Source organism: Oncorhynchus mykiss, chromosome 9 (assembly GCF_057628025.1).
Source record: "Oncorhynchus mykiss isolate SJ-2025 chromosome 9, ASM5762802v1, whole genome shotgun sequence".
NCBI lineage: Eukaryota > Metazoa > Chordata > Actinopteri > Salmoniformes > Salmonidae > Oncorhynchus > Oncorhynchus mykiss.
In genome coordinates, this window is record NC_143030.1 from 15,200,045 (window position 1) to 15,211,652 (window position 11,608).

General features: G+C 42.1%; 1 protein-coding gene across 1 annotated transcript; it reads right to left on the reverse strand.

Annotated features, from left to right (window-relative positions):
* Positions 1-3,900: 3,900 nt before the first annotated feature.
* On the reverse strand, positions 3,901-9,882 carry sox19b (SRY-box transcription factor 19b). Its single transcript, XM_021614680.3, has 2 exons — positions 8,334-9,882; positions 3,901-6,313 (listed from the first exon to the last, which is right to left on the reverse strand). The coding sequence occupies exons 1-2, from the start codon at positions 8,987-8,989 to the stop codon at positions 6,067-6,069; spliced, it is 903 nt and encodes a 300-aa protein (XP_021470355.2). The 5' UTR covers positions 8,990-9,882; the 3' UTR covers positions 3,901-6,066.
* Between the last annotated feature and the right edge of the window lie 1,726 nt (positions 9,883-11,608).

The window sequence follows — 11,608 nt, forward strand, 5'->3', positions numbered from 1 at the left end:
GTGTTCAGCTGCGAGCGTGTGAGGGTGGGTGAAAAATGCGGCGGATCCGGCGTTCACTGACATTGCAGCCGTTCGCGCTCTCCTTCGTGGCAGCCGCTGCGCCAGAAGCAGACACCCACCCACTTGCTCACCTGCCAGCAAACAACGCAACGAGCAGGTCTTTCAACGACCTGTGGAGAAGGGAGTGGTTGGTTGGTAGTCACACAGTCAGACGTTGATGGGCTGTGGGCTTAAGGGTTTTTAAACCTGCATTTCTGTAGTTAACCTCTCCATGACCATTGATAGGTCTCTATACCACAGTTGTTATGCCCATATCTATTAAAAATATCTTATTTAAAATGGGCACATTTTATGTTCATAATATGTGTGAAGGGTTGTGTCTAGTTGGGATACTGTTGCCCAACATATAGCCATTTTTATTGTCCAAATAAGCTTCTGCATAAACCTCAAATAGTGGTTCTGGTCAATTAAAGGCCACATAAAAAAGACACATAAAACAAGACGTAAGTAATTGTGCTATTACTATTGGATGTGGTAATTTTAATTTACTTTTCTGTGACGCTCAAATCCTTGCCTAGTCCTAGGTAAACTATGTGTGTGTGCGCGCGGAGCGGGCGCGGTTGCAGAAAGGGTGCGCTCTGGTCTGCTCTGCGTGCGAGAGAGGAGTGGTTTCTTGGCTCCCCAAGGAATGCAGGTAAATAATACGCACGAGAAGTTTCCATGACAACTTTTGATGTGGTGAGGTTTCCTATAGCAGTGCTTAAGAAATAGAAATAGGGTTTCTCTTTCTCTTTAGATAACCCCTCAATCTCCTACTTTGAGTGCTGCTCATTGACACATCTAGAGGGACTCAATGAGGCCAGTTGCTGCGCGTTCATTAGGATAACTAAAAGGATAAATTACCTAACAGCAAGCGTTTAGGGTTAGGATCCCAGGATAAGAGGAAATCTCTTATCTACTGAACATCTTACATAATACTAAACATCTTACAAACCATCTATTTGGGGCTAAATTATTATATGAGAAGGAAATGTTTCAGACAACAAAAAATGTCAACTTGCAGATAAAAAATAACTGAGGGTATTTGTACCCACCACCTGAGTCATAGAGGAGACTGTTGTTTGCTTCTGATGACTACAACTTCTCGTAACTCTTTAAAAGTCACACCACCAGCATCTCCCACGCACTTGTTTAGCCCCTGCTCACCAAATCCATGGCAACCACTTGTTGAAGCCTCACTGCCCTTTGCTAAGAGATTGGATGGATTCTACCAGAAATCCTCCTTCCTAAATACACACCACCCCTACACGACCCTTACAACAACCTCACCAGAACCAACCCCCATCTGAATGCACAGGGTGCACAAGCTGGCACTTATCTAACTTCTGCCATACAGGGGCGCATTATAAGGACGTTGTCCAATTACAGGCTATAGATCACTAAAGTAATGTTGTCAAACGTATAGGCCCATATTTGACCATTTAAAAAGTCCTAAGCTATACAGTTCCACCACTCATGTCAAAGAATTGGAGCAACAAAATGTTCTCTCCACACACAATTTATTAACGTTTCTCTTTATCTTTCTAATTTTGGAATAAACCATGTTTTTCAACTATCCAAATGCTTGGAGCAAATTAATATTCCGAGGTGTGCATGTGGTTATGGGCCAGGGCTAGTGTAGCGGCGGCCAATTGACGTGCTTCATGTCCAGTTTCACAGCCCTAAATTGCCAGGGAAACGACAGGCCATGTTGGTAGAGCTGGTTCCTGAATTTCAGATTGTCATAGAGGGAAAGAGAGAGAGAGATGTAAAACACCAAATAATGAAAACTCGCTAATTATCAAAATCCAGAAAAGAGCCCTTAAATTCTATAACCACCTAAAAGGAAGCGATTCCCAAACCTTCCATAACAAAGCCATCACCTACAGAGAAATTAACCTGGAGAAGAGCCCCCTAAACAAGCTGGTCCTGGGGCTCTGTTCACAAACACAAACAAACCCCACAGAGCCCCAGGACAGCAACACAATTAGACCCAACCAAATCATGAGAAAACAGAAAGATAATTACTTGACACATAGGAAATCATTTACAAAAAAACAGAGCAAACTAGAATGCTATTTGGCCCAAAACAGAGAGTACACAGTGGCAGAATACTTGACCACTGTGACTGACCCAAAATTAAGGAAATCTTTGACTATGTACAGACTCAATGAGCACATCCTTGCTATTGAGAAAGGCCACCTAAGGCAGACCTGGCTCTGAAGAGAAGACAGGCTATGTGCCCGCTGCCCACAAAATTAGGCGGAAACTGAGCTGCCCTTCCTAACCTCCTGCCAAATGTATGACCATATTAGAGACAAAAAAGAATTCGAAAACAAATCCAATTTTTTATAAACTCTCATATCCATTGGGTGAAATACCACTGTGTGCAATCACAGCTGCAATTTTTGTGATCTGTTGCCACAAGAAAAGGGCAACCAGTGAAGAACAAACACCATAGTAAATACAGCCTATATTTTTTATTTATTTTACCTTTTGTACTTTAACTATTTGCACATCATTACAACACTGTATATAGACATATGACATTTGAAATGCCTATTATTTTGAAACTTTTGTGAGTGTAATGTTTACTGTAAATTTGATCTATTTCAGTTGTTTTGGCAATGTAAACAAATGTTTCCCATGCCAATATAGCCCCTTAAATTGAATTGAGAGAGAGACAGAGCGAAAGAGGGTGTAGGGCTTACTCTCCCCCCTTCAACGCACTCCACTCATCTCTTCCCCTAGCTTCTCTCCCATCCTCCCCTCCCCTCTACTCTGCGATTAGCCTGCGCAGGCTCTTCAATTTCCATGAGAATTGCGACAGGCGGTGAAAGGGTTAAGCCTGAGCCGGAGAAAAGGGGGCGACGAAGCCCCCCGAATGCAACGCTAATTTTCTGCTCCGCGGGGGAGCGAGAGAAAGGGAACAAAGCTCTCTGGGGGAGTCTGCGAAGACTCCGCGGCTTTACTATGTGCACCTGCGAGCTCAAAAGCTACTGACAATGTGCCTCCGAAACGGACAATTACGAGCGGGCCAGCCACCCGCTTTATCTCAGGAGAGGGGAGGGAGGGGGGTTTAAAAGAAGAAGTAAATGATCGACCCTAAATCACTCTACACCACTCCCCCTTCTCCTCGCGCCTCTCCTGCACCCCGGACGCCTCTGTTCTTCTACCATCTCCCAAAACTTTTTGTCTGACTCCCTCGAAAGTTGTATTTTAAGCATCCCCAAGCATAACTGTGTCCACCTGTGGTGCCACTGTTTAAACGTAAACCCAGCTCGTTTTGATTGAGCGCGTGATGTCAGGCCTGCGATTGTTATTTTGTGTAATGATTTCCGTGGACAGATGAGGTATAACTCAAACAGCTGAGCTGCCATAGCTGAATAGGAGCAAATGAAAAATGTGTTGTAAAACAGTAGCAGTCACCTTTATAACAAAAGCATAAAAACGTAGGTCCATTGGCTTGCTTTAACTATTGGATTAAGTTAGTATCCCGCACTTGAATTTATTTAAGCCTGTATTATGCTATTTATTTCTGAACTTTGCCCGACAAAATAGGCCATCTCAATCGAAATATAAATCAGGCTCCTAAAGATTCCCATATCAAAACCTTCTTTGAATCGACCTCTCAATCTGACGTGTGTAATCTGTGTATTATGCCAACTGGCACAATTTAAATCTATTCTGTGTCAGACATTTCCCATATAGAATAGCCTATGGTGCGTTATCGTTGTGAAGAGACTCAATTGGAAAAAAACGGAATAGGCCTACAAGAGTGCAGTGAACAATGTAATATAGCTTAGAAAATAAGTCATGGCTGAATGTTCCAAGAAACTGCTGAAAGCCTGCAACAAGACATTTATTTGTAGACCAGAGTTGTAATTTTTATTAATACTTGTCATCCTTGCCACATGTGAACATGAGTTTAAAAAAAAATCTAAAACCTTAGTATCAGGGCCTTAATTGGTATGCACTATGCACATCAAGTTGCAAGCCTTTTTCCTCACTATATACACACACACACCCAGGATTGACCTAAATAAAACAGAATAAAATTCAGTTTAACACACTTGGACTGCAATGTAAACAGTGTTTGATTATTAATTTAAATTAACCCTAACTCAACTTATAAAAAGTTATTAGGTACTAATTTCCATTTCAATGCAACCAAGTTCATGTTTGTATTGCACAATACTAGGAGACTGTCAAAACATGACAAGTTCTATCAGACAGACATTTTTTACTATATATAAAAACTTTAAGCAGCACGGGTCGACTAAATTATCAGAAATGTGGGTTAGCAGGGGCTGCCAAATGAAGGAACATTAACCATCACCCCCTAAGTCTTGTTCAAGCAACTTGAGATAAACTCCTTTTGTAGAATAATAGGAAAATGTTACACGGTATCTGAAATATATACCTCAAGCAGACAACTGACAGCTCGAATACAAAACATGAGAAGTTGGATAACAGAAGTTTATTGTAAAATAAAATTAATTGTATTCTCCACTGTTAGTTGCCCAGGCAGTGTGTCATAACAGTGCTTGGTTGAACAAGTCTAAAGAGTAGAAATCCACACACAGTTGCCAAACTAGAGAACGTTATTAACATGTATTTGGTAAAAAATATCTAGCTAAAACTTTGAGCTGAAGTAAACAATTAAATGGAATGTAGAATTTGTATAGTAGTTAAGAGTGTTCTATGAACAAAGTTAAAACCTGCAGAATAGAGGGTATTTGAACAGTAAGCAGTATAGCAACTTGGGACTTTGCCAGCAGCGTAACTCCAAACATTTACAAAAAAAAGGGTCAAAATAGTTGACTAACAAACAATAATATGGTGCATTAAAACTCATTGCAGGAACAAGGCGTAATGTTAACTTTAAACCATGCTGTTATGTTAAACATTTTATACTCAAACTAAACTAAAACGCATTGGTATGTGGTTTGGACAGTTGTGGCTACTAAACAGGAGTTAAAATCATTTCATGTACTGTTTTCCATTGTATTCAGTGAACTCATGAGATTGGACAACAGACTATACCATGTCATCCTATGGGATCGGATTGGCTTTAAAAACAAGAACACATAACAAAGAGGCCATACATACATATAAAAAAATAAATCACTTCATTCAAGTTATGTGCATTTCTCCATCTCCACTTCACTAGTAGGCATCTAGTTGATTTGAGATTATCCGTTTTGAGAGAGGCCCCATTGGGCCACACACACGCCCAGTTCTGGAATCAGAATCTTTTCAAGCCTTGTGGCAGGTCATGTGATTTGTATGTCACTGGCCTTTGGAGGACCTTGATTGGCTAACCCAGTTCCCAGTGTGTTGTGTTCCTGTGGTGGGGCCCCTCCATTGTGGGTTTTGTGCTTGCATCCCAAATGGCATCCTATTCCCTTTATAGTGCACTACTTCTGACCAGGGCCCATAGTGCTCGGATCCTAATTTGTGCATGATGGGTAATAGGGTGCCATTTGAGAGAAGTCGTGTCTCCATCCCGGTTGGTTTAGGTCGTGATGATTACCCATCAACCCAAGGGGCCGACGCTACCGTGCCAGTAGGAGAATACAATGGAATGGTGTGAACATTATGGAGTCTTGAAACATACATAGAGCCTGGGAGTTTCTGAACCAAGATTGTGGATGTCGAGGTCAGTTTTGTCAAAGAGAAAAAAAATATAATATGTACACAAACAAACGTTGTCATCATGGAGAGAAGTAAAGATCGTATGTACAATACAGCAGTCCTTCATAGTTCAAAGAGAAGGGACAGGTCTCCATCCAAACAGTGGATGGGAGAATGAACAAACCACCCAGTCTTGGGACGGACGAAGGGATTCTATTTAAAATTGCAGAGGTAGAAAAATAACCTTTCCTATAAAGTCACTGCTGTTTTTAATGCAACACGGAACCGTAATGAGTGTGTCTAAGGCTGTGGTGTTCAGTTCCGGGGGTGCGTTTTAACTTGTGTCCGGGCACAACCATGATCAGTCCCAGTCACTACCCCCACTGGTCCCTAGATATGACTGAGGGGAACGGTCCCACTGAGATAGTGTTGCTGGACACTGTAGCCTCCTCTCTGGGCGGCCGGGTCACTGGCGTCCCCCCCGGGGATGTACATACTGATCATATCTCTCAGGTCCCCTTGGAGAGGCCCGCGGTGGTGGTTAGGTCCACCAGTCGGGGAGTGTGATACTGGCTCTGGCTTCACCATGGACATTACCGGGCTGGGCTGCTGGGTGCTGCTGCTGTAGGACATGGGGCTGGGGAGGCGAGATGGGTACAGTTAGCGACTGGACAATATCAATGTTATGCCATGCAATGTCAAAATGTGACATGCTACAGTGTAAAATGCTATGGTGTGACATTTTTGGGCCATGCAACTGAAGTCACAATTCAGGTAGAATTGTAGCATATATTGAACAACCCATTACACTATTCTACGCATCTGAAATGTTCTAATAATAAACTTCAGTAGCACTATTCATTACATAAAAGAATCTCAAAGCGCTTTCAAGCAACAAAAAAACGATTTAGAAAGCATTCATTGGCTGGAAGGTTCTGCAACATTACACCCTTTTGACATAGCCTCAAACTGGTGTAATTTGCAGGTCAGTGAGTTTCATTTTAAATAGTTGTTTTGTAATAAAAGGGCATATTGATTGAAAGACCAACCCATCTGAATAAATATTATTATGATGCATAACAGACTTGATTGATGTGACCAACATGAAAGAACTGCCAGTCCCCCGAAGGGAGAGCCCTATACACGTGATGGAATTCACCATGTTTACAAAAGGCATGGGGCTTGGGCGTGGGGCTGGGGACAGCTAGGGCAGGCCCAGACTGGTTAGGCCACCAACATGACTACCGCACTGTAAAGTGAACGACAGATATTCTCCTTTAGGTTCACTACAGCTAATCAGAATTCACCATAAACCAACTAAACTTCAGGCGAGAACATGTTAAAATATCGTAAGACTTAAAATCCTTTTCAAAGTATACTTTTGTGTTATATTTTCTCTAGAAGAGGCCTGGAAGGCGGCATTGAAGCGGACTAGAGGATTGAGGGTGAAGGCCCACACAAACAAAGCTTTCACATAGTGGGCCTCTTCACATGCTCATTCCAACCATTCAAGCCTGAAAACAAGTAAACAACCTATATTAAAACGCATACGAATAACCTTTTAAATATTGAGTAAAGTTAAGACAAAAGGTAGCATATTTTAACTAATTATTACAATTACAGTTCTAACTTACGAGTTTTAGGCCTACACAGGTTCTTTGGCAAAATAATCTAAATTATAATATCATAAAATATGTGCAGTAGATTTATCATTTCTGAAACCCCCCCAAAAAAAGCCTTCTTCTGAAAAAATATATAATTTTCAAAAAGAAAAAAGTCTCTGTGCTGGGTGGGTGACAGTTGTGGAGAGTCATGACACCGGTAATAATGAATCGTCCTTTCTGACAGGCTAGCAGATCCAGTTTGGCAACTAACAGATGATCAGATCCACTTGTGTGAGTGTGTTGAAGTGTTCGCCCATTGGGAATATTGACTATTGTAACTCAACTAATTAGATGGGATAAACAATTAAAGACCATTATTCTAATTGTCGAATAGATATTTTAAAACCATAACGAAATAGGATAGGTAAAGACTACAACTATTGAAATAGGCCTAGTGCAATTGACAAAGCAGTAAAAAGGAAATGTTAAAGTGTTTAATAATTGATCTTGACTTTCAGAATATCAGCCACAACGTATTATTGTGTTGTTGTAATTAGGCCTAAGGTAGCCTATACCGATACCATTTAATTGAATTAAACAATTGGTTTTGATGAATAGGACATTGATTCTTCATCTTCAATAGCCTTCCACTGTTCGACTTCGAGAAAGTGAGTGCCTGGTTATCATTACAGATAACCATGCACTCGTTATCATTACTGATATCAAATCTTCCATTCAGATGATACTTTATAGAGGCCATTTAAAGCAGGATACAAACTTTCAAGCAAGTGTTGAAGTAGACCAAGGTTTACGAGGGTGATCTCTTCAAGCTTACAATACTGAATAGACCAAATAATCTAATGAAAAATGCTCAATTTAGTGGAGCTGACGGGCATAATGGAAAAACAAGTACCCGCATCAACCTTTTAATTTAAAAGCTTTAAAAAAAAATACCCAAACAGGAATTACGTGTAGTCTAGGCGCATGTAACGCTACATGTCCCTCGAGTCATTTACAAGAACATGTGGAAGAATGGAACAGAACATAGCCTACCTGTAGGTGTTGGCTCCATTCATATACGTCTGTGCTGCAGTCATGGCCTGGGGATACTGGAGGGCGGACAGGTCATAGCGGTGCAGCTGCTGAGTGTAGCCGAGGGCCTCGTTCTGCATACCAGCGTAACCTCCCGCCGGCCCCCACCCGTAGCTCTCCATTCTGGCGCTCCCACCTTGGCCCTGCGCGGCCGCTGCAGCCAGCAGGTTCCCGGCGGAGAGAGGGTACTTCGCCATCTGGTTGTCCTTCTTGAGCAGGGGCTTGGTCTTGCGCCGTGGCTTGTACTTGTAGTCGGGATAATCCTTCATGTGCACTGCCCTGAGGCGCTTGGCTTCGTCGATGAACGGCCGCTTTTCGGCGTCGGTCAGCAGCTTCCACTCCGCGCCAAGCCGCTTGCTGATCTCAGAATTGTGCATCTTGGGGTTCTCCTGGGCCATCTTGCGGCGCTGGCCCCTGGACCACACCATGAAGGCATTCATGGGCCTTTTGACCTTGTCCATTGGGTCCCCGCCCGGAGGGCACACGGGTTTGGACCCCAGGTGAGAGTTGCCAATGTTTCCAGTGACCGGGGACATGCCCTGGGCCGTTTGGTGGTGGTGCTGCTGTTGTTGTTGTTGCCCAGAAGGCTTCAGCTCGTGTTCCATCATGCTATACATTGTTTGGAACTTTGAAAAAGTGTCTCAGTTCAAAATAAATCAAATTTAAAAAATGATAACTAAACAGTCTCTGTCGCCTGTTAAAGGCGAAGCCGAACGCACCAAGTGTTCCTAATTAACTAATAAGAACACACCCGCTTCGAACCACAGGGATTAAATTACCAGTTAATCATGGGAGAGAAAAGTAAACTCGAAATGTTTGCGCTGTTTTAAAAACAAACACTCCTTCAGCAGGTTCTCGGCGCAGTTGCAGACAACCACTTGTAGCGCTTCGATTCTCTCAAACTGAAGAGACCTGCGTGATGACAAAAAGTTCTTCCCTTTCACTCGTCGGGTTTTTCCGAGATAATTGTATTCCAAGAGTCGGGACCAATCCCTGGGCGCGATGGGCTTCCGCCGTGCGCGCGCTCATTTGCATCACCATAGGTGGGTCCGGCGCGAGCTGCATGTGCTGGAAGAGCGGGCACTTGTTGACGAGCAAAAGAAAGCGTGTGAGAGAGACCGTGTGCTTTTCAATGAGAAGCCGGAATAATCCCGATACACCCATTTAAAAGTGTGTTTTTAGCTCCAATTATTATAATGAAACGTTTAAAAATCATTCGATGGCATTGGTAGTTTGGCACACAGCGTGCGCATGGATCGGTGTGTATAAAATTGGTCTACTTGCTGTGCTTCCATGATTAAGAGTAAAACACATAACATGTAAACTGTATTATAAAACAGTAATATATTTTAACACACTTAATCGATGTATTTCTTTCATGATAATGTCAAGACAATTTTAAGGCTATTGAATAGAAGGCTTCTTCAGTTGCACTTGTAACCACAACAACAAAGTCCACAACAACAGCAAAATAATTTTACCAAACGAATCGACACAGGGTGTTGTGTCAGAGTGTGTCTGCTGATTTTCTAGACGTCTGACCTCGTTCAAACGATTGTTAGCCTATAAAGACGTTTGCGGCTTCTTTACATGGTATTGATACGATTACAATGGCGCAAAGAATTCCCGTGGGGTTCCATGAGAATGAGGTCTGTTGGTTCAGCCAAATAGACGCTTTTCTAATGCTGGAGATCCAATAGAATACCGGTAGGTCAATGTTTCCCAAACCGACCAGGGGCATTCTGGCTTTCTATCAACCCAGTACCTAACTTCATTCTTCCTTTCATACTATTCTTTTTGAAAGGAAAAAGACCAGTCATCATTCAAGTGATGTCTAGCAGATAGATAGGGCTTTGCTCCTCTCCAAGCTCCATCAAAGGTCAGATAAGGACAAATCATTTCCCACAGGGCACAGAAGTCAATTCAACATATATTCCAAGTCAGTTCAACTTCATTTCAACATGGAAACAAAGTTCATTCAAACAGTGTGTGCCTAGCTGGTTGGAATCACTTGATATCATACAAGTGGGAATCTTTGCATAATATAGACAGACAATGTATACATAATAAATAGATTATTTCGTTTTATTAATATGTTCAAGGCACTTTTAAAGTGATTTTCATTTGGCTACTTTGAAAGAGGTAATGGTGTGGTCAGGTCACGGTACTGTCTTTAGTTGCTCTCTGAGGTGTCTAGCATGCAGGTGACACACAGATATGTGTGTGTGTGTGACACTAGCTTTGGCCCATGGGAAGTTTCTAGGCCAGCTCTCAGGTTAGAAATGACCCCCCCACCCTCCGAATAGGTGAGCCAGTTTCTGTGAGAGTGACCTGGTTGACACCTGACTGACAGACATTATAAATCTCTCTCTCTCTCCCTCTCTCGCTCTGTCTCGTTGTGTTTGGGTCTCAGTGTGTGCTTGAGGGGCAGGTGTGTTAAAGGGTGTTTTGGGTAGCAGGTGTGTGTAAGTGTGTGAGAGGGAGAAAGTGTGTTAGATGCAGGTCTTTGTCACATAAGAGTGTGTGTGTGTGTGTGTGTGTGTGTGTGTGTGTGTGTGTGTGTGTGTGTGTGTGTGTGTGTGTGTGTGTGTGTGTGTGTGTGTGTGTGTGTTCTGTATAGGCATATAGAGTGCAGGTGTGCTGAGTGGGACAGTTTCTTAGAGAGACATCTGACTGACAAGATAAAACAGATTCTGTGAAAGTGACCTGGTTGACACCTGATTGACACACATTATAAATCTCTCTGTCAATTCAATTTCATTTTAAGGACTTTATTGGCATGGGAAACATATGTTAACATTGCCAAAGCAAGTGAACTAGATAATAAACAAAAGTTAACAATAATCATTACACTCACAAAAGTTCCAAAAGAATAAAGACATTACAAATGTCATATTATCTACAAATAGATGAAGTACAAAAGGGAAAATAGATCAACTTAAACATGGGATGTATTTACAATTGTGTTTGTTCTTCACTGGTTGCCCTTTCCTTGTGCCTCTCAATTCAATTTCAATTTAAGGACTTTATTGGCATGGGAAACATATGTCAACATTGCCAAAGCAAGTGAAGTAAATAATAAACAAAAATGAAATAAACAATAAAAATGAACAGTAAACATTACTCTCACAGAAGTTCCAAAATAATAAACACATTTCAAATCTCTCTCTCTCCCCTCTCTCTCTGTCTCGCTGTGTTTGGGTCTCAGTGTGTGCTTGAGGGGCAGGTGCATTGAA

Excerpts from the sequence above, each read along its gene's own strand:
- sox19b (XM_021614680.3), bottom strand. The coding sequence starts at position 8,989 with ATGTATAGCATGATGGAACACGAGCTGAAGCCTTCTGGGCAACAACAA. Across the intron at positions 6,314-8,333 it reads AATGGAGCCAACACCTACAG|CCCCATGTCCTACAGCAGCA; the intron begins GTAGGCTATGTT and ends TCGCCTCCCCAG.